At 32.9% G+C, this 27825-nt stretch overlaps 3 protein-coding genes and 1 long non-coding RNA gene across 7 annotated transcripts; 2 read left to right on the plus strand and 2 right to left on the minus strand.

Annotated features, from left to right (window-relative positions):
- Positions 1907–6002, plus strand: LOC109331531 (annexin D5-like). 2 transcript variants are annotated; one of them, XM_019566084.1, is made up of 6 exons: positions 1908–2059; positions 3208–3353; positions 3480–3695; positions 4283–4498; positions 4583–4672; positions 5618–6002. In XM_019566084.1, the coding sequence occupies exons 1-6, from the start codon at positions 1984–1986 to the stop codon at positions 5819–5821; spliced, it is 948 nt and encodes a 315-aa protein (XP_019421629.1). In that variant the 5' UTR covers positions 1908–1983; the 3' UTR covers positions 5822–6002. The 2 variants fall into 2 exon arrangements, with proteins under 2 accessions (XP_019421630.1, XP_019421629.1); XM_019566085.1 differs by lacking the exon at positions 4583–4672 and having other exon boundaries at positions 1907–2059.
- Positions 9801–13650, minus strand: LOC109331530 (UV-B-induced protein At3g17800, chloroplastic-like). 3 transcript variants are annotated; one of them, XM_019566082.1, is made up of 4 exons: positions 13623–13650; positions 13295–13447; positions 12287–12579; positions 9801–10806 (listed from the first exon to the last, which is right to left on the minus strand). In XM_019566082.1, exons 2-4 carry the CDS (start codon positions 13427–13429, stop codon positions 9984–9986), a joined length of 1251 nt encoding a protein of 416 aa, XP_019421627.1. In that variant the 5' UTR covers positions 13430–13447; positions 13623–13650; the 3' UTR covers positions 9801–9983. The 3 variants fall into 3 exon arrangements, with proteins under 3 accessions (XP_019421627.1, XP_019421628.1, XP_019421626.1); XM_019566083.1 differs by having other exon boundaries at positions 12287–12576; positions 13295–13443; positions 13543–13645; XM_019566081.1 differs by having other exon boundaries at positions 13295–13443; positions 13543–13645.
- On the minus strand, positions 11519–12278 carry LOC109331532. The gene is made up of 2 exons (XR_002105805.1): positions 11631–12278; positions 11519–11599 (listed from the first exon to the last, which is right to left on the minus strand). It is a non-coding gene; the product is annotated as an uncharacterized LOC109331532 (long non-coding RNA).
- On the plus strand, positions 25478–27023 carry LOC109330659 (U-box domain-containing protein 21-like). The gene has a single exon (XM_019564918.1). It carries the CDS (start codon positions 25531–25533, stop codon positions 26839–26841), a length of 1311 nt encoding a protein of 436 aa, XP_019420463.1. The 5' UTR covers positions 25478–25530; the 3' UTR covers positions 26842–27023.

Here is a 27825-nt window from a genome sequence, read left to right on the forward strand (position 1 = left end):
ATGAAAAGAGAGCAACACATGATGGACGCACAAATAAGTATGCATTAATACACAACAAGATGGGGTGATACTTTCACCATTGACACCCGAACAAGTCATTGAAGACAAGAAGATCTTGAAAAGAAAAATAGCACTAGAAAAAAAACGTGAGATAAAAACAAAAGAAAGTGAAAAGAAAATAAAAAAAGAGAGGGAGAGGAAACCATTATATCTTAGGGATAAAGTGGAAGACAACAAGGTTGTTCTAAAAAAACAACTCATCACACCTCTATTTTTTCACAACTAACTTTGTTTTGCCAAAATATGTTTCTAGAATTTTTCAAGAGCTTGGAATCATCAAAGGAGTTGATGACTGGTGGGAAGCCAAGACATTGTTGACTTGCATTGAGATGGGACTCATGGATGGCTTAATCAATCATGTCGTGTTTACTCAAGATTGTGCCAAAGCACCTAACATCCAAGTACAAAGGAAGTATTTGCCTAATGTTGATCTAATGAATGCTGATGATTTCTTTCCATTTGATGTAGGTGAAGAAGATGCAATTTCGAGGTCAAAATATCTTCAAGAAGGAGGGGATGATGTCAACCCCGGGTTGAGTCTAAAAAGTTAAATTTGGAGATTTGATTAAAATTATTTTGTACTAAGATGAGAATGAGGTGAATTGAGTAAAATTTGTCTTTTAACCGATTCTAATATTGGTTATGTTGATTTTTAAACTCGTACATGACTCTTGATTCAAGAATTATGTAATTCTAAATATTGATTGAATTAATTTTTGAATTCAAACTTAGATTTTAATAATATATTTTTAATTTTAGATCAAAATTTCTGAAACATGAAGATGTAGAATAAGGTCCAGCACACCTCAGCTTCGTACCACTTCATAGTCAATGAATATGCAAGAACTTAGGCGTTGTTGATTTCTCTGTCAACCGTGAACTTAGGGTACACTAATTTGATGGTACCTTTTGTTAATATCTGAAAACTATGTAAATATAAATAAATAGGCATATGACACCTAATCCGCTGAACGCGTACTTTGACTTATTCATTCTTAACATCATTTATTTTCGTCCATATGAGAATAGATCAGATATGACTTTAGACCAAAAATAAGAGAAACCCACTTTCATGTATAAATAATAAAGACATTAAATATCACAGTTAACTCAATTTATCAATAAAATCTTTGTTGTGTAATAATCACTTGAATTAAGCAATACCACGCCAGCAATTGAATTCATGCGAGTCTCATTAATCAGAGAATAGCTCGTAATTTAATGAAGATATGGTATGAACACGTTAGCATTTATCCATTTAATACATTAACAAGAGCCTCCTTTTTAATTTAACGTTTTCTGTTACGTAAGATTAGGTTTCTATTACGTAAGATTAGGTTATATAAAAGAGAAAATACTTGTCTTATGCACGAAAATCATAAATTTTGTATGAGAAAAAAAAAATATACTAATAGATTAATCATGAGTTTTATATATTATCTATTATTCACATTTAATTACGGTAGACTATATCCCAATGAATAGAGAATAATTTAATAATTGTATATAAATTTTTAGAGTAAATATACAAATATTACCCTTATTTTATATATTGTTACATCATCCACATTTACGATTACTCTACCAAAAAAGTAACATCATCTATAATATATCATGAATATATCATTACACATATGACTATTGTTAATGTAAAGATTTATAAATAATTATTATATTATTTATCCTTTATTTAAATTATATTTTTGAAGAGTCAATGATACATAAATATAAATAATGGATGATACAATTACAATATATAAATTCTATGAATCTCAGTCCTATATTTTTTCTCAATTATTAAATTTCATCTTTGTCCTTCTCTCTCCATCTATATATGTTCTGATCTGATCAACCTATGCGCATGTATTCAAACTATCAAATTCTGAAACACAAGAAATAAGAGTTTGCATACAGAAACATAACATGTCTACCCTTACTTTACCCCCTGTTCCTCCTCACCCCAAAGATGATGCAATACAACTTTACAAAGCTTTCAAGGGTAATATTTATCCTCTCTTTTTCTTTCTATTTTTGTCTCATGATTGATATCACTCTTCAATCCACTGTGTGCCCACTAATTGGTTCCAAAATTGGAAACGTTTTACATTAATATCTAAGGTCATATGTTCAGTTGCTCTCTAATGTGACAATTTTGTCACCAAACAAGTCAATTGTTTCACTGTCTTAAAAGTTACAGTAATCATACTGCTTATGTTATGTATTAATCCAATCAAGATGTTAAATTTCAGTCTGCAAGTATAATTGTGGCATCAATATGGTGGTTTGAAATTTTCAGCCATGACTTGACCCCAAGGCTGTGTTTGGGAGTTAGGAGGGAAGGGGAAAGAGAGGGATCAAGGAGAAAGGAAGGCAAATCAAGCTAAATCTCTTGTTTGGGGAGTGAAAGTTAGATGGGAGGTGATTGAAGGGTTAAAAATGCAAGAATATTGTTTTACGATCATTTAAAAATTTAATTAACAATGAGAAATGAACATGAATATAATTATAAAATTTTAGTAAGGGTGTTTAGGTACTTTGACATGTTTGTCTTCGGCACAACCCCAACTTGGTGCCGTGAAAATGAATGTGGAGGATTTTAGAGGGTCCAGAAAACCTCTAAAACATTTCCCTCTATTCCACCCAACTCCCATGGAGACATTTCCAAAGTCATTCATTTCCTCCCCTCCAAAACAAAACTCCAAAACATAGCCTAAGAACTTGTTTGGGAGTTGAGTTTTGGAGGGGAAATAAAGAACACTAAAAGAATAAGATTGGTGAAGGGTAGTGCTATGTAATACATATACCCAAATTATTCACTTCTTATGTTATTTATTTGTATATATTTTTGTCAGGATTTGACTATCATACTTTCACTGTGTTCAAAGTCAAAACAATCTACTGCTTCCATTGTATATATTCCAGATCATGGTTTAACATTGCAGTTCACAACTACAATTGTGGTGTGAATATGGCAGTTTTAGGTTTCTGGAGCCACAATTGTTGCCACATCGGCATATTTTCTTCCTATGCAACGACAACTGCTATTTGAAATCATGACTCTGACTACTCAATGCCTAAATTGATGATTCTATGTTGTATGTATAGTATACCCAAATTATTCAATTTTTTCTATGTATATATTTTTAGGATTTGGGTGTGATGATAGTGCTGTTATCAACGTACTTGCACATCGTGATGCTACACAGCGTGCCTATATCCAACAAGAATTCAGAACAATGTATTCTGAGGACCTTCTGAAACGCTTAACTAAGGAACTTAGTGGCAAGTTGGAGGTACTAAAACCTATGTGTGTATCTATTTGTTAACCAAACAATATTGATATGTAACAGGTGAAGCTAATATGTCTCACTTCCCTATCATTACGTCGTTTATCTTATATTTTTTCTGCATGTTATTAGACTGCAGTTTTGCTTTGGATGCATGACCCTGCCGGACGCGATGCAATCATCCTTAAGCAGTCTCTAACTGTCACCAAAATCCTTGAAGCTGCTACTGAAGTAATTTGCTCACGAACTCCATCGCAGCTGCAACATTTAAGACAGATATACCATTCAAGGTTTGGTGTTTTTCTCGAGCATGACATCGAAAGACACACCTCTGGGGATCATAAAAAGGTGATGTTTTCTTTGTCCTTTCGTGTATGTGGCTCTCATGAAAGATGCATTAGCTATCACGAATCATCAAATTGTGGTTTCTCTATGTTATATGAAATTTCCATAGCTGTTTTTTATCCTAAGCAGTACTCCTGCCGATCATAGAGCATGGCATTAGTTAAGCACTTTCTATTGTTCATTTGTAGAAGGATGCAAGATGATAAAAAAATTAAAATTCCGAATGCATTTCAGATGTGCATGAAAAGTGTTTGAGTCTGAGCATAGGACAACATCTTCTGTTTCAATGATGACCTTTGACCTTAACTACTTGGACCAGTGTATATTCTTCACCATTACTTGTCATCCGTGGGTTTGATGTGGACTAATTGTTTGATATATCCCTTTACTTAATCTGCAAGTGTGGATCACAGTATATCTTAAGGGAAACATCGTTCAGTGGTTTGTGACTGATTCCCATAGGATGAAAAAAATGGTCTCATTTGACCTTTTAGTGTCTTTAATAATCACATCTATGAGTACCATTCCTGATATTCAAACAATAGAGCTCCTGTTACTAATACCTTTATTATCTAAAAACTTTGATTCAGATTTTGCTTGCATATGTAACCACACCACGCCATGAAGGTCCGGAGGTTAATAGAGAAATAGCTGAGAATGACGCAAAGGCTCTCTACAAAGCAGGGGAGAAGAAACTGGGAACTGACGAGAAGACTTTTGTGCAAATACTGAGTGAACGAAGTGCAGCACATTTGGCTGCTGTAAGTTTTGCTTACCAACACAAGCATGGACACTCGCTGGAGAAGGTATCTTTATCAATTTTATTTCCTTAAAATATATTCTTTCTCGAGGCCTTTTTCTGGTACTTATCCAAGCTGAACTTTTATTAGGCAGTGAAGAAAGAAACTTCCGGGCTTTTTGCTCTTGCACTTAAGACAATAATCCAATGTTCTGAGAATCCTGCAAAGTATTTTGCGAAGGTATTCTCCTCGACTTTAACTTTAGGTAATTTCTTCTTGTAATGTCACTAAACTTGGATCAAGGAAAAAATATTTGCATTTGATGACAAATCTTAAAAGGATGGGGATGAGGGGTCAGAAGCATGGGATGACCAATGCAACATAAGATGCTTATGTTAAACTTAGTGTCGAAGAATTGTAAGAGGCAAATAGTAGAGAAGTATCGAATTCTATCTCTGAAATAGCTGCATAACTGTGAATACTCAGAAACTTCTTAACTGGTGTGTTCCTTTTAGCTGTCTTACTGAAACTATAACATTATAATTCAAAATGATGCTTAAATTTCCCTTAGCTTTAATATTAACCCTATGTGTTATATGTGTTGCACAACATGGTATAAGATTTGTTACTGTCAGTATGATATAGTTGAAAATGTGAGAAACTCGGTAATTATTTTAATATCCATATATGGACTTTAACATCACCCCCAATAAAATTTATCCCTATGGAGTACATACATTTAGCATGACTAGTTAATTTAACTATGCAACATCATTTTATGTCTCGTCTATAAAAAATTTCATAACTAATCAGAGCAAGTAGAAATATTTCGTGAAGGCCAGTCTTACTCTTTCGGATGGCATGGTTAAACTTCTGTAATTTCCGTGAATCAATATCTGCCTTTCTGCTAAGCAACGAATAGGAACATATTTCTTCCAATGCCACTTAATTGTTAAAGACATCATTTGGACATGTATATCTTTTGGTCATTGGTGTCAGATATCTGCATCAGTGAGTAATTGTGCTGATATGCTCCATTCTCTAGATCCTTTTTATCTTCCAATGTTCAAAAAATTACAATATTTGTTCCAATTGTCGTAGTTTGTTGTGTAAGCATAGAGTGAATCTCTTAACTTTCTTATTGCCAAGACATAAAGCTATCTTTTCACTTTTGCCACCATGCAGGTTTTACGTAAGGCGATGAAAGGTTTGGGGACCAACGATGAGACACTTATAAGGGTGATTGTAACAAGGACTGAGATTGATTTGCAGTATATAAAAGCTGAATATTTGAAGAAATACAAGAAGACGCTGCACGATGCAGTTCACTCGGAAACATCCGGCCATTACAGGGCTTTTCTTCTCTCACTTATAGGTCCCAATCACTAGTCAAATAATGTCCAATGATGTTTCATGTGGAATAAGTTCGCCCTCTGATGTGTTGAATAATGTGTGCAGTTCCAATCTTTTTCTTTACTGGTATTGTAAGTTGGGCAGTATAGTGCCATATAAGTTGACAAACTCGGTTACAGTTAAATTCGGACTTAGGAGTTTGATCTTGATGTGTTTGAATTGTAGTATCATGCAAAGATAACAGTTCTGAATTTTTGTTTCCAGCTTTCCATTATCAAACAAAACTTGAATAACAGTAACCATTTAACATGTGGAAGATATAGCCAAAGTTGAATTTGAAGAGAGATAATTGCTTTACTGTTTAACAATTTCATAGCAAATAGAGGGCACTATCAACTTAGACATTTAGAGAAACAACTCCCTTATTTGAACAACCAAAATTGACACCCCTTATAACATCTGCATATGGTTTATCTATTCCACTTTGGAATATGATATATTTCCGTATCATTCCACACTCATATCAGCATATGGTATCTATATGAGGTGCTCATGTTGTAACTTATGTGCTAAAGTTTATGGTCATGTAAAAATGTTACTAGGAAATAAGGCCATTTGGTGAAAATGTTAAGTTTTAAATTTTTCACAAAAAGTGCTAGATGGATGGTTTAGAAAGATTAGTGTTTTAAGCATGCGCTGCATCAGAATCCAAGGAAAAGGTTGAAGGTTGTAGACTTCAAGGGACCAATTTTAAGAGTTTCATCTTAGTTATAGCTTCCCTAACAATTTTAGAGCAAAAGGTTTCCTAGTATAGCAAGTAAGCTATGCCAGAAAACAGTAAAGAAGCAACATCAATGAATATGTTAGACTCAAGAGTTAAATCATATAGGGTTTAGATAACATTCTGGATTTGAGGAAAATAATTTATATATATTTGAACCAACATAGGTTTCCCTGACGATGTAGGACTTACTTTCCCACATGTTCCTCGACAAAAGCATGCTGAACCAGGTGAAGGGTTACCCTTGACCCATGATTAAAGGGCATTTTTTGGCCCATGAGGAATCATAGCGAAATGGAATATTATGGTTGGTCACCATGAATTAGAAGTGTTGGACATCATGGTGATACCCAAGAAATTATAAAGCAGCTTCTCCCAATTCTTGAGGTAACATAATATAACCAAGAATGCAAATGATCGTCACTTCTCTCCCTATAAAGAATGACAATTTCTTAGTAAGATTTCTTCCTAACTCTGCTGATTTTACTATCAAATTTAAGGCAAATGATATTGATTTTTACATGGATGGGCATGATCATTGTCTTGAACACATCAGTGACACAGAGGTAAAACTAAATAAAATACAAATATTAACAAAACATATATTATTTTGTCTAATAGATGAATTTGTTTGCAGTTCTATTCAGTTCCTGACTAGTGGTGCAGGATCAAAGGCTTGGAAAGGAGACATTAATCATACGAATCGAAAAGGCTTACATTTCTCCTATGATGGACAAGGTTTCATGTCTGTTAAAATTGAGTCATACAGATGCCACCATTGAGTTCTATGATGTTGATGGTAATGTTTTGCACATATTGACTTCTTCAAAGAACCTACATTCTTCCATGTAAAGTTTTGAGATAGGTACTAGAATACTAGGTATGGGAATGACTAGGCCAGGGGAATTCAGTAGAAATTTCAAAACTAATTCATGATGTTATGCTTAAGTATGCATCAATACAGGTATTGCCTCTATATGACAAAAATGACATTGATCAATGATTATAGAGTAGGTTTGAAAAATGGTGTTGGGAAAAAGGGTTGAGATGATTATTTTTCAACAAATTATGAAGAGCTAAGTCACATTCCTCATTGTGATTCAGCTCAGCAATGAATTTGTGGTGGAATGTCTGAACTAAATGCACTTAACTTTATTGTCATTTCTCTTGCTTTGGAAATTGGAAATATTAAGGGTTTTTGTATTGTGAAGGCTATTATGTCAATCCTATTTCTTTTATATTGCAAAGTTTTTGCTCTGTCAACAGGTCCAGAAGTAGAAACTTTGCTACTGAAAAACAAACTTAATATTGCTTCAAACGTGCATTAAAGTAAACAATATGCTTCTCTAGCTAGATGGATACTTAGTTTCTCTTTTCAAGAGGTAGAAGATATTTAATATGATAAGATATGAGAATTCAAGCACCACCAAGCCAATCATTTAACATTTTCAACAATACATGATGCATAAGCTTTGCTTAGAATCTGTTGAAGATATCAAATATTTTTGGAAGCCTTGGATCCTATTTTGGATAAGCATGTGATGCCTATAGGATGAAATTGTTGGCAACGCTAAACATAAGCATTCGATCCACATGTCATGATAGTACTTTGGTTGCTTCTAGTCAAGTTGGGAAGACCCTTTAAGAGGGAAAAGTTCTTCCGGTAAATATTTTTTTCATTTACTAGATTCGAACTGAGACTTTATTTAAGAGTAACCAGACTCCATATCATATCATATAGACTAACATGATTAGTTCATGGTCCTTTTTCTTCATCGGTTTTTTCATTTTTCCTCTTTTTGTTATAAATTGTACTCCTGGTCCATTACCAACACCCACACATGAGACAATGACTGTTATGGGAACTAGGACCCTATGGATGGCCTTGTTTAGTCTGTGTTTTCTATCTGTATCAGCTCTGCTTCAATGCTCTTAGAGCACCCTATCAAAGATGATGACTCCCTTAGCTTAGTGGTCATTGGAGACTGGAGAAGGAAAGGAACATACACAGGATCTGAAGTTGCTACTCAAGTTGTTGTTTAGTGCATGTTTCATCTATTAACACTAACAGTTTTAATTACAACACGCTTAGCTTCTGCCCCTGTTTTTTCTTCCATCTCTAGTATCAGGAAAACTGTGCTGATACCTTTTCCGACAATATTTTATAACTGAAAATCAAAGTTTTCTGGCTGTTCAAAATTACCCTGTGCTTCAATATTAGTTCAAGCAAATGTTATATGTATAACAAAATGGGGAGGGATCCATTTACTCCAAGAGCCACCAATTCTAGGGAAATTCAATGGTTTAAATTAGTGAATAGATCTAAACTATTAAATGTCCACAAAATCAATGGTTAGGATGATCAATAAGTTTTACTCATGCTCCATTTGGTTGAAGGAAGAAAATAAGAAGAGAGAAATATGTGAGAAAGAGAGTGAAAAGAAAGAAAGAGAAGAGAAAGATGTGAGAAATAGAGTAAAATTTGGTGTTGTTTGGTTGTATAGAAAAAGAAGATAAAAGAGTGATTAAACTTCCAGAATGGAGATCAACTGTCCCACTTTTGGTGTCTTATTTATATACCAATCTAATTAAAAAGTGACACCTAAGTAAAAAGAAAAATCATAAAAAAAAAATTTATATTATTTGGTGGAATGTGAGTAGCTTATAATATAGAGATAAAAATATTTTGGAACATGTGATCTTTGTCCAAACTCCTCCGCCCTTCTTCCCTCATTTTCTCTTCACATGTGAGAAGAAAAAAATTTGGCGGGCTCCACCTAATTTTTATTCTCTCTTCTCAAACTCTCTCCCCAACCAAAGGAGAGAAAGAGAACCCTTCTCTCCAATTTCTCTTCTCTCATTCTCTTTCTCCTTCATTTCCTCTCTACCAAAGGAAGGCTTAGAGTGAGTGGATCCCCACTCATAACAAATATGGACAGTTTTTTCAGATGACTATATTTTGTGATGCAAAAATCAAAGTTAAAGTTGTAGAGAATTGTTGTTCACTTTCCACTAATGCATTTTAAAATGCACAAATCAAAGTTGTCCAAAATTCACAAAACATTTTCATATTAGTAGGGCCGCAGAAGCAAAAGTGCACAATCATGTTTCATCAAGTTTAGAACACAGCATCTGCATCTTTGTTTTTTATTTGACTGATAAAGCATATTGTGTATCATTTTTCTTTCTCGTCAGAGATTGATGTTCTACAAAGATAATTACAGCTTATTATAGTTATACAAGTGTGTGTTGAATTTATTCAGCTAAAGAATAAGATGGTGCCTTTTACACACTGATCTCTTTGTCAATGTCAGATGGGAAGAGTTCCTGAGAAGTTAACATTGACTTTATGAAATCTGCTGGATGCAATTTCTATGAAGATTTATTAACTGGTCTAGATGACCCTGCAAGCTGAACTCAGTTTAGTACAAAATGGTACCTTGACTCCACGTAGCTCTCGACATCCCAGAGAAAAGAACCAAAGGTCACAGCCTCCAGAACAAGTCTCTTCAAACCACCAAAGCTAATTTTGATGTTTTCATCTTTGGAAGGATCGACAGTCCCCTCAGGTGTTATAACAATCTCAGGTCTTCCAAACAATGCCTCTGTGTGCTTCTCAATGATGCCCACAGCCTCCTTTGATCTTATTGTTGCATATCTCTGCAGTGTCTCACTGTCGAAGGACATGACGTAGTTACGCAACCTGGTTGGCTTTATCCCATAGCCAAATCCACCAGGACTGACATCACCACCTGGCCAGGTAGAGACTTCAGGATGAGACATAACATGAGAAACACCCCCTGCACCACTAGGTCTAGTATCATCCATGGCATTTTGACGAGCGCTACTCTCGTCTTCTGCTGCACTTGGGAGAACTTTCATCGTCTTCTCCAGCTGGAACCTTTGGTCAACTCGCTTAAGAAAGTACCCATACATCACCGATGCTGCATAAAGCTGCCCTACCCTGAGTTTGCTGATCTGGGCTACAGATGTTGAATCCCCTATTCTGTTACCCAGAATGAGATTCAAGTGGTTTTGGATCATCTCATATGCTTCATGTGAGTGAATTTGCTCAAGTTTCCTATCTTCAGTTGGCCATGAATCAATTCTGCCAGATGGATCAGGGGATATGAAGGGTATCAAAGAAATATTAGCATCCATGAATTTCTGCACCACCAATGCGTACAAGATCTCTTCCACGGCTTTTCTCCTTTCATTAGCCTTAACCTCCGCAATTCTCCTGAAAAAGTTTGGAACGCATCACAATTGTCAACAGCCCACTTGCTTAAAACTACAAAACACTTTCAGATTTAGAAAAGAAGAGAAATTAGAATAAACTCCATGCTTTTATGTTTAAACCACTCTCAGACACCTCTTTTCTGTAATATAGATTCCATTGATGATCACTTTTTTTAAATAAGCAATTCATAAATAATGAGTAACTTAGTTATAATTTTTTTCTGGATTGAAAATAAATGTAAGTTCACAATCAAGAGCACAAAATGCAATACAGATGAGTTACTTAGCTAATTCATTTTCGAATCAAATTCATTCATTTGATGTCTTCCATGAGAAAAGGAATAGCCTTTCTCCACCAAACAGAAGGCACAAGCATATCATTTTACCATAATTAAAATATTAAATGATTGTGTCTGTCTTATGAAATCCATTTTAATGGAACTCTAGATGTTTCACAGTCTACCAGAATATTTTAGATTAGGTGAGGATAGCCCAATAGTTACGTAGAGATAGAGGAAGACCAATAAAAACAATAGTTAAGGTGATACCATTAAACGACTTAAAATTGAAGGACAAATTTGATGGAAAGAATAAGAGAGAGAGAACAGTATAGTTTGTCCTATCCTGTTGAAATCCAGAGTTTGGTGAGCCAGCAAGATAGGATATAGTTATCATGTTGGTCAATCCTATCCTGTTCACCTAGTGCATTTTCCCCCCATGGGGGAGCTGTGTTAGAAATGAGCAGGATAGGATAGTGCAACTTTTTCCACTCATACCCTACATGAACACCACTGCTATCACCACAGCCACCACCACAGCCACCACCACATCAATGTCATCGTTATCTGGTGCGCATCAAACACAGGATGGGATAAGAGCTTATCCTGCTCTTATCGTGTTGTCTATCTTATCGTGCTATTGTCGTGATGTCTATTCTATCCTGCTCTTACCATGCTGTCTATCCTATCCTTCTCTTATCGTCTTGTCTATCCTACCCTGATCTTACCATGCTGTCTATCCTATCTTAGACACTAAACAGGCCCTTAATAGTCTTCTGAGGACATGTTTATGACATAACACCATGATGTAATTTGATTCATGTTTATGACATAATAGTAAGTTGCTACTAGTTACTATAGTTTTACTTCGGGTCTTGGTCATTCTGGTGATGACATTTAGTGAAAAGTAAAATATTCAGTTTAGGAGAAAGTCTTATATACTTTAAAAGTATAAAGACTATCAAATTAGAATGTAAATAGTGACACAAACATTGAACGAGTGCCCAGAGGCATCTGACTAATTTTATAATGCTTTATATACTCAATTCTGAACTGTAATTTTTTTGTATTTCAGAAGCCACCCGATGGACTATGTACTCATCTAAATTACACAAATAGGCAAGAATTTAACTTCAAAGATTTATCAGCAATAACATGGTAATGATGCAGTACAAAACATTAGATATCAGGTATGCAACAAACCTGTACAAAACTAAATCAGTGCTAGAAGCAGAAGGGTCTTGCTTTTGTTGATCAGCATCACGGTCAGTTTGAAGCTGCTCAAGCTGCTGGTCTACTGCAGCAGGCACAAGATGCGGGTGATCTTTCAAAATCTGCGAAAGAAACTGCCCAATCGGAGACTCTAGCTGAAGTGGAGCAATCTTGTTGGAACTTGACTCAAATGACTCCGGAGACGACGCAGCTGCTCTGACTACTAAGCTTCTTCTCCTGTGACCTTGCCTGGGCAGAAATACAGAAGAGTGCAGCTGCTGCTGCTAATCATCAACAAAAGTCAATGAACCTAATCACTCCATAGTCCATACACAGCACTTGCTTTGCCTCTTTAAAAAAACTCAGTCGATTTAAAGAGCATTTATTTAGGGCTTGTTTGTTTAGTTTTTTTTAATTTGGAAAATAAACTGCTTTATATATATATATATATATATGTATATATTTATGTGTGTGTATATATGTATGTATGTGTATAACTGTATATATATGTATGTATAACCACCTTTTGCTTGTTTGGTTCGGCTTTCATATGATGTGTTTGCCTTAACAACTTAATTAAGTACTTATTCAATAGGTTTTCTGAAATAAGCTAAAAAGAGCTTATTTTCATAAGCCTCTCTAATATTCTTACGGAAATAATCTACAAAGATCTTATAGATAGGTCATAAGTTGTTATCATAAACCCAATTAGCTTCTCTATAAGCTCTTCTAAACGACCCAAGAAACCTATATCGAAGAGGGGGGGAAAGTGAAATTCAGCTTAAAGGAGAAGCAATTTCAGAAAGAAAAAAAAAGCTGATTTTGGAAAACCACTATTCTGAGAATCCTATACAAAGAAGCCCTTAGTCCATCTTATTTTTTAAAGTTGTTCAAACAACGAGATCATATAGTAAGAAAAATAATAACAAATTTGAATAGCACTTGTAAAAGTATAAAACAGAAGACATAATCAGAGAGGAATTGGAATTTATTAGGAACCTTAACGGTGAAGCGAAAATTTGAAGGAAAGCGAGCGAATGAAGATCCATATGGCGGCATTCTTCCGGTGAGGATGGGTGGTTTATGCGGAGTCGCCGCCGCTGATCGGAAAACAGTTGCTGCCACCGTGTCCATTTCTAGCTATGATACTGAGAGCAGAAAAACAAATAAATAAAGAATAATTAATTACAAAGGTGAGTGAAGGAAGGGAACAAAACAAATAGAGAGAAGAAGAAAAAGAAGAATACCTAATGAGAGAAGATAGAGATATTGATTAACGATGATTGTGTTTATTCTGAGATGACTCACCCAGAAATGGTGAATTGGGCAATAAGGGAAGTAGGAAGGTGCCTCAACTATTCTTCAATCAACAATTGATATCCTCTTCAAAGTGTCATACTTTTTTTGTTTAAGATAATAATCGATCACCTAATCTCTTTCATTTTGTGTATGATTCGATATTGTAAAAATCATTTCGTACCGGTCGGTTCAACCGGAAAACTGGTGAACCGGACCCCTAATCGGTTTGGGTACAGATGTTGAACCGGTCAAGTATTAAAATCGGTCAAAACTGGTGAACCGACCGGTATTTTACTAAACCGGCCGGTTTATACATATATATATTTTTTTTTTGAAAAAAAAACTTAAAAACTCATTAGAATGTGACCCATCTTTCCAACCCTTCTTCCACACTTCAAGACACGTGCTTCCAAGACATACATGGATTATATTTTTTGGTTCATAACATTCGTATGTAATCTAAGTGACATTTTGTAATCTTGGAGTAGTGTCTGAAAATAGGATTTGGTAGAAAAATATAATATCGATATGAGACAACTTTGACTCCTTGGTGTTAAATATTAAAACTTCAATTTTTTTGTTTTGTAGAGTGAGTTGTGAACTTGTGTCATTTATTTATATTTTGCGGTTGTTAAGTGATACTTTTGGATTAATATATGTTTTGTAATTTAGACTTTGAATTTGTTAAAGACTTAAAATTGTCTGTTTATGTGAATTTTGAATAGATTATAAATATGGATTATAAATTTGAGTATCTAGCTATTTGGAAGTTTTTTGTTATAGGTTTTTAGATATATCAATATAAGTAGGTATGTCCGATTTAACCGGCATGCGGTTTAATTACTGAACTACCGGTTGAACCATTGTACCACTATACCAGTACCACCGGTTTGATAACCGGTACAATTTTAACAACACCGGTATGATTATCCTTTTAATATTTAATAATGTAGTCCGTGAAGAACAAAGAAGAGTGATGAATGTAATTAAATTAAACATATCCTTAAAAACTACTGATAGAGTTTGTAGTGAACAAAAAATAATGACTAGATATTGACTCTTATACTATTTGGATTTGTCTTTACAATATACCATATTTTGTTTGAATTATCTCTCTTACGGGGTTAACCAATGTAATATATCTATATAACTATGAGTGATTTGCATAGATTAAAAAATGGTGAATAGTTTGTATAATTTCAATAAAACTTATAAAGTGTTAGTGTAATTTACCAAAGAATATATCATTCTATGATAATTTCAGCATTTCTTAAATTACCATTAACTCCCTAGTCTTCCCAAACACAATATTAAACTTCATTTTTTTATAATTTAAATGTTGGTAGTCTTTTTTATTGGAGCATATTTTGATATTCCTTTTTTTTTCTCATAATTGTCATTTCTTCTATAATAATATATTTGAGGTGTGGTAAAAAAAAGTAAAGTAGTATGTAGGTTTATAGAGGTATCGTTATCAAAAGGTGAATGGTTTGATTTCTGATAGCGATATTTGTTAGAAATGACAGTTATACACTTTGAAAGATATTAGTTCATTAGTAAAAGATGAGGAAATATACTTAAGAGTTAGTAGTACCAAAAAATACATATATTGTTGCACAATTTGCAATTGGTCATTCATTATTCTTAAGCAATTCTTGGAGATTTGAGTTTTGCAATGAAAACATCATGAATATTTTGATCATGTATAAGAGAGGATGAGAGTGTCTAGAAAAAAATAATATATTATTCTATAAAACTAAAATGTGTTACAATATTGTGTTATAATAATAAAAAATTATGAATAAACAATTAAATCTTATTTTCATTCTATAAAGTCAACTACAAGAAAACGATATTGGAAAAAAGAACATTGTGTTATATTGGGAAAAAAACATTGTGTTATATTATTTAGTTAGTTAAATATTTAAAAATTCAATAATAAGTGGTAATCAGAGATAATATTCTTAAACATTCAACATTTATAACACTTCTCTTTCATATAATTTATAGACTAATAGAAAAGTAATGTTACCCTACCCTGAAAATATATATTGTTCTTACTTCTTTTCACATTTTGGCAGATGTAATGTCATTGTACTGTGTATAGGTATGAGTATGGAATAATCTTTGTTTTTTAAATCTTCTATAAATGATAAAAAAAAAAGGATAGCTCTATGATTACTTTTTTTCAGGTAGTCCACAAGGAGGAGATTTTATTTCATTCTCTATTTTCTGTTCATTTTGTCATGTCAAATGGTTATTAATTCTTAAATTAAAATTATATTTAATATTTAAACATATAAATTATTTGAGACTTAAGAGTGTCTTCCATTACAAAAGAATGGAGTATTTGACATATATGTAAAAGATTTATTTCTTATCGTATATATTAAAGATAATTTATCAATAGACTTAAAACTTACCTAGAGGGTTTCAATGATTTAACATTTTAGAATGAATTAATCATTGACTGCTGAGGCTATTCTTAATGCTAATTAAAGAAAAATAATGAATACAAGAAGAGAAAAGTGCAATTGGGTAGGTAAAATGGAGCAGAGGGCAGAAGATGTTTTGGTTTGGAAAAGTGCAAATAGGAGTTAGCACTCATTTTTATCCATGGAAAGACAAATATATACAAAATATACAAAAATATAATATTTTTATATGGTAAGAAAAACATATATAAAAATACAAAAAATAAAATATTTTTATCTTTTAAATACAATTATATGATATTTTTATTATTTATTAGTATAAAAATAAGAATTTATCTCTCTATTATTGAGATTAAGGTTGGTAAGTGATTGTGGTACCCATTTGGTCACTGAACCTACAATTTTGTGGCTTTCACGTCACTACTAGGATCCCATGGTTGAGAAACTTAACAAAAATATTCTATAAAACTATATGCAAATTTATACAAATTTTGTGATGCACAATTGAGAATTTACTATGCAATTTTAACATATGTGCCCAAAAATGTGTCCACCTCTTGCTACTCCATGCCACTCAATTTCACTAGTATCCCTTAATTGAGATCTATTATCTTATATTTTGTCTTATATGTTATGTCACACTAATAATAATAGGAGAAAATATTTTGTCCCAGAAAAATATATTATTTCATATGCCATTGGTTGTGATTGGTCAGAAAATACTTAATTATTAAAATTTTAATTTAAACATATTTTTCAATCAATCACAAATAATAATATATAGAGTGACATACTGTATAAGACAATAGATGTGCTCTCAGTAATAATAAAGCAAAAACAAGAATAATAATAAAGATTTAAAATCTTTAAGTAACAACATGTATTTATTAGCGCAAAATAACAAAAGGACTTTTTTCGTGGCTTTAGGTTCACGTTATTTTCTCATTTACTATTATTGACTTTGTTTAGTATCTTGATATTTTATGTAATTTGGGGAAAAAGAAATCTATGTAGAGAATGTTGTGGTTTGATGTTATCGGTCGATTTGGAATATGAGGAATGAAGTCATTTTCAAGGGGAAATCTCTAGTTATATTTAGTTGAGTTTGATTCAAGTTAGATATTGGCTTTGGCTTCTTAATATTGTTCGTGTAAGCTCTATTTCTTATGCATAATGGTGCTTTGCTCCTGTTCCTTGTATTGAACTATTGGTACCGTCTTTTTATATCATCTTTGTTTATAAAAAAAAGTAACAAAAAAGACAAAATTTGGACTAATAGATCTCTCTATCTAGTTCTTTTAAAAACCAAAAAAACGTTTGGCGTAATGGTTTGACTAATCTTTTTATGTAGGAATTGTAGATGGTTTGACCATTTTGTATGTGTGAGGGACTCTTAATTAACGTAGATGGGTCAACATATCTGACTTCCCGTACACTTAGAATTAGAAAATTAAAGAAATTGTATAAATGATTTAACATTATTATATTTAATTAATTTTTATTAAGATTTAGAAGATCTACATCTTAAATATGTTCTAGACTAATGAAATCTTAACAATATCATATACAAATGATTTGCATAATTAATATAAGAGTTTAAAATATATGCATCGTTAGTGTAAAGTTTTTTATACTATCGGCACATTATCAACCATGAATTTGAATTACTTTTGTATGAGAGTCAATGATAATTAATATATGAATGGTGAAGATTTGCTAATAGTGTAAAAAACACTTACATTGTCAGTATATATATATTAAATCCTTAATATAATATGTTGTCAAAATATGAAGATGATGATCAAGCTAGACTGAACTAGGGCAACCACTCTAAGTCAGACCCCAAGCAACTAGACCAAGTTAAGCAGCACAAAGTCCAGGACTACATTGATTGTAATCAAGATGGGAGAATCCATAATTGTACCAAGTTCAAATAGAAGAAAGATCAAATCATTCATGTTTATGACTCTACCAATTGTATGTGCGATAATCGATTAACGCGACAGTTAATAGATTAACGGTATAAGAATTAATTCATTAACATATATAGTTAATTGATTATTTGTGTTTAAGTTAATCGATTATCACTGTTGTTAATCAATTAACTGGGTTGTTATTTTTCAGTTTTAGGTGATCTTTGTATTCGATAATTGATTAATCAAAAGAGTTAATCCATTATCTAGTTAACAAATTATGTTTCTTCTGTTTCTTTTGTTTGTTATATGTAGGAGTGGTCCCCTGTTCTTTTGTAATTCAGTTTTTCTAGTTCAATCAATGAAAGTATTGTTCATACTTTTTATCATTCTTGTTATCTTCACACATTTGTTCTTGAACTCTCTTGCCTTTTTTTGTGTTGTTCTTTTCTATATGGATCATCAAGTTCTAATATGGTATTAGAGCATCAATTGATGCTCTTCTGTGCATATACTCTATGATCTTGTCTCCATTTGCACATTTTTCCAACCTTTCTATTTTTACAAATGGCCAACGTAGTTGCTGTCATGAATCCTCTCACATATCCATTCAATCCATATTACCTTCATCCTAATGAGAGCCCAGGTTGCAGCTTGGTAAAAGAACACCTAACATGAGCAAATTATCACTCTTGGTCTAGAGACATGCTGATGGCTCTCAAAACCAAGAACAAATTGCATTTTGTGGATGGCAACCTACCTAAACCAAATCTTGAAGATCCCAACTTTGGATCATGGGATAGATGCAATACATTGGTGATGTCCTGGATAAATCACTCCTTAGATCGATCCATCAGTCAGAGTGTTGTGTGGCTAGAAACTACATTTGAAATATGGAAAGACCTCAAGGAGAGGTACTACCAAGGTGACATATTTTAGATTTGTGATCTAAAAGAACAACTTTACAATGTTAGACAAGGAAATCAGTCCATAGATAAGTATTACACTCAATTGAAGGGTCTTCAGCAAGAATTGGATAACTTTAGACCACTAACCTCTTGCACTTGCTTAAGCAAGGCCTATAGAGAAGAAGACTATGTATAAGGTTTTTGAAAGGACTCAATGAATAATATTCTGGAGTAAGATCCCAAATAATACTTATGGATCTATTGCCTAACATAAACAAGGCTTTCTCTTTACTTACACAACAAGAAAGACAACTCACACTTCCCCTTGATGAACCAAAGGTATTCACAAGCACAAGTGATAACTCTACTTCAAGAAGAAGATATATAAGAAGAGGTCTAAGGGGAGGATATAGTCAATTGGGAGCTGGTAGGAGTTTCAGTTCCAATAATTCTAGAGGAAGAGGGGTTAACTCCAAGGTCTGCACTTTTTGCAATAAGGTGGGACATACTGTTGATGTATGCTATAAAAAGCATGAGTTTCCCCCTCATTATAAGTTCACAATAATGTAAACAGTGTAACCAGCTCTTGTGATAATGACACATCCAATGGACCTACTAAAGAAGAAAATATCATTGGCTTCCCCTTGATCAACATAAAGCAATCTTAGCCATGCTCAAAGAACCTTTAAATCAGGCCAATGGACAAATCAATACTGTTTCCCTTGCTGATACAAGTAAGCAACAACTTACAGGTAACATTCTCAACTTGTCCAAGGTTTTGAAAACTCAAGATTGGACCATTGATATAGGAGCAACATATCACATTTGTCACTCTTTATCAAGATTCCAGTCCTCTAAGAAAATTGACCCTATGACCATTAAAATTCCAAATGTAAATGAGATTATCACTACCATATCTGGAACTGTCATATTCTCTAAGGATTTCTACTTAACTAATGTGTTCTATATTCCTAAGTTTTCCTTCAATCTGATATTTGTGTCTAAGCTTACCAAGAACTTCAATTGTACTTTGATCTTCTGTAAAAACAATTGCAAAATACAGGAGGAAATCACATTGAGGATGATTGGTGCAGTTGAAGAAAAAGGAGAATTATACACTCTTAATAATGAACCTTTATCATCTCTACCTAATCAATGTATAAATGTTGTGAATACTATGAATAAGGATGTATGACATAGGAGACTTGGACACTATTCTAATGCTAAGATATATGTTCTTAACAAATATTTCAATTTCATACATTGTGATTTTGTTAATGAACCATGTGATGCATGCCACTTTCCTAAACAAAAGAAACTAAGTTTCCATAATAGTTCTAGCACATCTGAGTTTATTTTTTATATTGTTCATGTTGATATTTGGGGCCCTGTTTCTATTTCATCTACATTAGACCATAGATATTTCTTGACTATACTGGATGATAAATCTAGACACACATGATTGTTCTTCATGAAAAACAAATATGAAACTAGCATTCATATGAAATCTTTTGTCACTCTTATAGAAACTCAATTTGGCATTGCTTAAAAGCGTATTAGATTTGATAATATGATAATAGAGTAGAGTTTAAAATGAATGAGTTTTATAGTTTCAAAAGGCATCTTGCATCAGACTAGCTATGTTGAGACTCCACAACAGAATGGTGTTGTGGAGAGAAAACATTAGCACATTCTTGGTGTTGCAAGATTCATCACGTGTCAATATTCCATGCCAAAATGCTTTTGGAATTTTGCAGTTGCCCATGTAGTGTTCCTACTAAATAGGAAACCTTCCAAGGTCCTGAAAGACAAGTCTCCTTACTAGGTTCTTTTTAACCATAATCCTAATTTTCTTAATTTGAAAGTCTTTGGATGTTTATGTTATGCTTCCACTATCATGAACAATAGAATAAAATTTGACCATAGAGTTAGAAAATATATTTTCTTAGGCTTTAAGCAAGGGGTTAAGGGATGCGTGCTTTATGACTTAGGAACAATGGAAACCTTTATCTCTAGAAATATGGTATTCTATGAAGAAGTTTACCCCTTTTCTAAATAGGATGAACCTAATGAGGACAAGGACACTAGATCTCTCCCTACTGACTCTATTAATAGAGGAGATCATTATCTTGATCATCATATCCATGATTACATCCTCAATTCTTAGATGCATAAATCAGAGAATATTGATCATGTTATTGAGCTTGGTCAAGACATTGAAAGCATTCAAAATGAGGGGCACAATGAGGTCATTAGAACCTCTAGTAGGAAGAGAACGCCTCCTAGATATCTAGAGGACTACCATTGCACTTTGATTACCTCTCTTGCATCTGATGACCTTTCTCATGTCAAATACCCATTGTCTTATGTTTTGTCTTACAAGAACCTTTCCAACCAATATAGAAGATTTGTCCTTAATCTTTCCTTTTTTAGTGAACCTAGTGAGTTCAATCAAGCTATTCAACATCAACATTGGATTGATGCCATAAGGGAAGAATTGGAAGCCCTAAGCAAAAATGAAATATGGATTGTCACTAATCTCCCTAAGGAAAAAAAAAGCCATAAGATGTAAATGGATCTTCAAGGTCAAATATAATCCTGATGGAACCATCAATAGATATAAGGCCAAATTAGTGGATAAAGGATACACTCAAACTAAAGGAATAGACTACCCTGATACCTTTAGTCCTGTTAAAAAAATGACTACCATAAGAGTTATCATAGCCTTAGCATCCATTAAGAATTGGCATCTTTACTAATTAGATGTCAACACAACCTTTCTTCATGGAGACTTAATTCAACAAGTCTATATGAAGATCCCTCAAAGTCTTCATGTTTCTGATAAATCAAAAGTTTACAAGCTCCAAAAATCTTTGTATGGTTTAAAACAAGCTAGTAGGTAATGGAATGTGAAATTGAGTGTTGTTCTTGTGCAAAGTGGTTACATTCAGTCCAAGATAGGTGGCCATTCTTTATTTACTAAGCATTCCTGTCATTCCTTTACTGCCATATTGATATATGTTGATGATCTTATTCTAATAGGGAATGATTTGACATAAATTCAAACTATCAAACATCTTCTTGACAAAAAAATTAGCATTAAGGACCTAGGAATCTTGAAGTATTTCCTTGGGATGGAAGTTGTCAGGACAAAAGAATGCATTAATCTATGTCAAAGAAAATACACTCTTGATCTTCTTCAAGATGCAAGGTTGCTTGCATCCAAACCTACCTCAACCCCTATGGACAATACTGTAAAACTTCACAACACCTCTGGCCCTAGTCATCCTAATCCCACTGCCTATAGGAGAATGTTAGGAAGACTCATCTATGTCATTCACACTAGGTACATTTCTTATGATGTTAGCTACCTAAGTCAATTCCTATGCAAGCCCACCATAGAACACTATATAGTTGGCCTAAGAATTCTCAGATACCTCAAGAACTCCCCTAGACATGGGCTATTTTTCCCCAGCAAAGCCAACATCAACCTTAAAGGTTTTAGTAATTCAAATTGGGAGGCTTGCATCGACACTAGAAGATTTGTATATGGTTATTTTTTTTTCTTGGTGAATCCCTTATATCTTGGAAGAGCAAAAGGTAGAGGATTGTGTCAAGATCCTCTGCTGAGGCTAAGTATAGAGCCCTTGCTCTTGCAAGTTGTGAAGCCCAATGGCTATTATATCTTTTCAATGATTTACTTATTATTAATGTTAATCATATTGTTTTATATTGTGATAACCAATTTGTTCTATATATTGCTATTAATCTAGTGTTTCATGAGAGAACGAAACACATTGAAATGGACTGCCATTTTATTAGAGAAAAAGTTACTAGTGGAGTTGTTCACTTGATGCCTATTTCTACTAAATTTCAGGTTGTTGACATTCTTACTAAGGCGCTTGGACCTGCCAAGTTCTATCCTCTTGCATCCAAGCTTGGACTATATGATACATAGTCCAGCTTGTGGGGGAATATCAAAAGACCAAGTTAAGCAAAACAAAGTCCATGACTACATTGATTGTAATCAAGATGGGAGAATCCATAATTTTACCAAGTTCAAATAGAAGAAAGATCAAATCATTCATGTTTATGACTTTGCCAATTGTATGTGCGATAACCGATTAACGCGAAAGTTAATGGATTAACAGTGTAAGAATTAATTCATTAACATATATAGTTAATTTATTATCCGTGTTTAAGTTAATCGATTATCACTATTGTTAATCAATTAATTGGGTTGTTATTTTCAGTTTTAGGTGATCTTTCTTCTGTTTGAACTTGGTACAATTATGGATTCTCCCATTTTGATTACAATTAATGTAGTCCTGGATTTTGTGCTGCTTAACTTGGTCTGGTTGCTTGGGGTCTGACTTGGAGTGGTTGCCTTGGTTCAGTCTAACTTGATCATCATCTTTATATTTTGACATAGGGCGCACAACATTGTAATGTATATTTAGTAGGACTATATTTCAAAAGTCATCTCCTGAGGTAATTAACTTAATTATTACTTTGCTATGAAACATAATTTATGGTATATATCACTATAATATAATGCATAATGATTCATTGTTTTTTTTGTTTGTAATATGTTACTATCTCCTCTATTGGATCATTCCAAATGGCTAATAAATTCTTAATAATAAATTTGCTTAACATAAATATTTTTTCGCATAATCATTACATTCATGTGATCTTTCTTTTAAGAATGCTTAATTTCATTCTTTAATGTTGGGAACTAGCTATGATAATATTGATCTTTGAATATAAAAAGGTATAATTCTTTGGGAACTAGTCAATATAATTAAGATGATGATACCTCAGGATCAAATGGATTAAATAACAGTAAGAGCGCTATAGAAAAATAGAGAAGAAGAAATGAGAGAAGAGAGGGAGAGAAAAAGAAAGAAACTATATTCCACTTCTTGATGTAAAATATACCATGAATCATATTTATAAGAAAATATTGAATTCCTAATTTAGAGGTAGATTCACTCATTATATAAGAAGAAAATTTAAAATCCTATAAGAATAAAGAATAAGATATTCATCATAAATATACAAATTTCATTTCAGAATAAGATATTTATTTATTAATTCTTTAACTAGTGTTTCACCAGAAGAACAAAGTAATTTGTGGACACGAAGGACGGCAACGATTACGGATGGCAAAAAACTCGACCCATAGATACCCGTAAAAATACTTATAAGTTTTATGATAACTGTCTCATAGGTTCTTGCATATTTATAAATTTATTTTTAATTAAATTTTTATATATATATATATATATATGTTGTTATTTTAAAATTATATATTATCCACTTTATTATTATTTCATAATAAATTATAATAATTTAACTATGATTATAAATTTATTTCATATAAATATTTTATTAATCATAAGAAAATTATTTTTATATAATGATTATTATAAAATATATTAATATAATAAAAATTAAAAATTCGTTGATACTTCTGGATACATATTATTCGTACATGTAATTATAAATAGTATGGAATTAGAAATGAAAAACACTGCTCAAATCTGTTTGTTCTCATTATCATCCCTAATAATGTTGTACATGCAAAAAAGTCAAAGCCTTTGGTCTCCATAAAACTGAAAATTAAATAATTTGGTGTGTTTTATGAACTAATGAAGTATATATGGTTTGAAAATGTCAAATATGAAGGGTGAATATAATAAAAGTAAAACATTTTTATAAATAAAATAAGAGTAAATTATACTGACACCCCTGAGTTTTAGTGAAATTACACAAACTACCCCTCACTTTTTTACACCTACACAAACCTCCCATAATTTTTATATTTTCATTACACTGACCACCCCCGTATAAGAAATAAGTGTAATATTTTAAACAAAAATTGTGATAAACACAATTAAGTTAAACAAAACATGATATATTGTAGAGTCAAGTCCAAATAATATATGAGTCAATATTTCTTTATTATTTTTGGTTCGTTATAATATATTATAAGAACGATTTAAACAATATTTATTTAGAATTGTTGATGCATTTTGTAACCAAAAATAATAAAGATATATTGATTTGTATATTATTTAGACTTGTGTACACAATATATCATGTTTTGTTTAACTTAATTGCATTTATCACATTTTTTGTTTAAAAGATTACACTTATTTCTTATGCAAATGTGGTCAGTATAATGAAAATATAAAAAAACTAGGGATGTTTGTGTAGGTGTAAAAAAAAAAGAGGGGTGATTTGTGTAATTTCACTAAAACTCAGAAGGGTGTCGTGTAATTTTACTCATAAAATAATGATGGTACCTAAACAAGCGTGTGTCAACGGGTCCAACACCAAAACCATTTACCCATTCTCTCCTTTGACGGTTAGATGTTTGATAAAATGTTCAACTATTGAATGGTCAATGTCAATATTCAACTAATGATTCCTATTTCTACGTAACAAATCTTACCCTTCAATTTTGAATGTTTCTATTCAATTCTTCTTTGGGTCTAAGTCTAAGCACACTTTGTATGAAAACCGAAGACCTTATGACCTCGTATGATCTTATTATATAAACAAACAAAACCCACTAGAAGCATTCAACACAAACCAATATTCTCATATCACAAACAAACTTTCACACAACGTAACAATATATCACACATTCATATTTTTTGATCTATAGAGAAATGGGTTTATTGTGGGGAAGAATAAGGAAGAACAACAAACACAAAGTATCCAAGGTGGTGGAGGAGTTAGTGACTCCTAACCATTTTTGGTGCCCAATTTCTCTTGACATGATGAAAGATCCTGTGACATTATCCACTGGGATCACATATGATAGAGAAAGCATAGAAAAATGGTTTGAAAATGGGAACTACACATGTCCTGTTACCAACCAAATTGTCACAAACTTTGATCTCATTCCTAACCATACCCTTAGGATAATGATCCAAGAATGGTGTGTCCAAAATCAGAAACATGGGGTTGAACGAATTCCAACACCAAGAATACCCATTAGTCCATTTGATGTAGCTGAGGTTCTTATTCATGTAAAGGCCTTAACTTTAAGTTTGGATCCATATGGGTGTTTAGAATTGGTGCAAAGAATTGAAAAATGGGGTGCTGAAAGTGAGAGGAATAGAAGGTGTATAGTGGAGAATGGTGCAGCTAATGTATTAGCCTCAGCATTTGATGCATTTGCAAATGATTCAAATGAGAGGAATGTGAGTGTGTTGGATCAGATTTTATCTTGTCTTAGTTGGATGTTTCCACTTCAACTTGAAGCTCAAAAATCTTTGGGGTCTTTGGCTTCATTACATTGCATGGTTTGGTTTTTGAAGCAACAAGATATTTCAAATAAAGAGAAGTCCATTGTTGTATTGAAAGAGCTTCTTTCATTTGGTGATGAGCAAAATATGAAAGCCTTGGTGGAAATTGAAGGAGTCAATGAAATATTGCTACAATTCCTTAACAAAAGAGTTTTTAGTACTCCAACCATTACTAAAGCTTCATTAAGTGTGGTTTGGTACTTAGTTTCTTCTTCTAAAAGTGAGAAGATAAAATTGGCATTTGTTGAATTGGGTTTGGTTTCTTCAATGCTTGACATACTCATTGACTCAGAAAGGAACCTTTGTGAGAAGGCTTTGGCTATTTTTGACTCTCTATGTAGTTGTGATGAAGGGAGAAAAGAAGCTTATGATAATGCACTAACAATTCCTCTCTTGGTTAAGAAACTATTGAGAGTTTCAGCACTAGGCACAGATTATTCTGTATCTTCTATTTGGAAGCTATGCAAATTTGAAGAGAGGGATGAAGGAAAGGTTCTGGTTGAGGCACTTCAAGTTGGTGCTTTTCAGAAGCTTTTGTTAGTGTTGCAAGTTGGTTGTGATGATAAGACCAAAGTGAAAGCCACAGAACTTCTCAAACTGATGAATCCTTATAGGGCTGGTGTGGAATGCATAGACTCAGATTTTAAGAATCTCAAGAGATCAAATTAAGATTGTCATTCATTTTGTACCTTTATGTTTAGTCTTGTGTATATTTCTTTCTTGTTTTTGTTCATTTTTTGTGTTCAAATTCATGCAACTTTAAACTTAGTAACACATAAATAGATAGATGTGATATTGGGGCTGCATATTTTTTGTTCTTAATTTTTGAAGATGATTTGTATATGTACTTTGTCCATGTGTATGATACTGAATTATTCGGAATAGCTTTACTTCAAGAAAATAATTACAGAAAGAAAAACTAGGGATGATATACTTTAATGTGTTGATGAATAAAATGGGGAGAAAAGAGGAAGTTAAGGGTAAGCTAATTTTAAAAAGTGTAGATTGGTTAATAATTACCAATCCAACAACCAACTTCTATTTATAGAAAGATTAATGTTTTACAAGCCCAAACTAACCAAGCCCAATATACAATTATACTACAAGCTATGAATTACATTTCATTCTAACATTCCACCTTAATTCAAGCTTGATAGACTCATTACTCAAAACTTTCTCTCTTACGTGCCTTCGTGAATATGTCAGCCTGCTACTCCAAGGAGGTACAAAATTCTAACTCCAAATTACCCTTCTCAACTTTATCTCTGAAGAAGTGATATTTGGTTTCAATATGTTTGTTGCGTCCATGAGAAACTGGGTTCTTGGACAGATTGATAACTGACTTATTGTCCACGAAAATCAGCAATGCCAAGTCAGTATGCACGCATAATTTATTGAGCAATTATTTCAACCACAGACCTTGACAACTTCCTAGGCAAGCATAAATGTATTCGAACTCACAAGATGAGAGTGCCACCACCTCTTGCTTCTTTGAGCTCCAACTAATAGATGCATTCTTGTATTTGAATAGATAACCATTGGTGTTTTTCCTATCATCCTTATCCCCACACCAATCTGTATCCGTATAGCCATAGAGTGTTCTCTATTTCTTCTGTTCACAAGTTGTACCAGTTGGAAGAATGACACCAAAAT

The sequence above is a fragment of the Lupinus angustifolius genome, chromosome LG17 (genome assembly GCF_001865875.1).
Source record: "Lupinus angustifolius cultivar Tanjil chromosome LG17, LupAngTanjil_v1.0, whole genome shotgun sequence".
Lineage (NCBI taxonomy): Eukaryota > Viridiplantae > Streptophyta > Magnoliopsida > Fabales > Fabaceae > Lupinus > Lupinus angustifolius.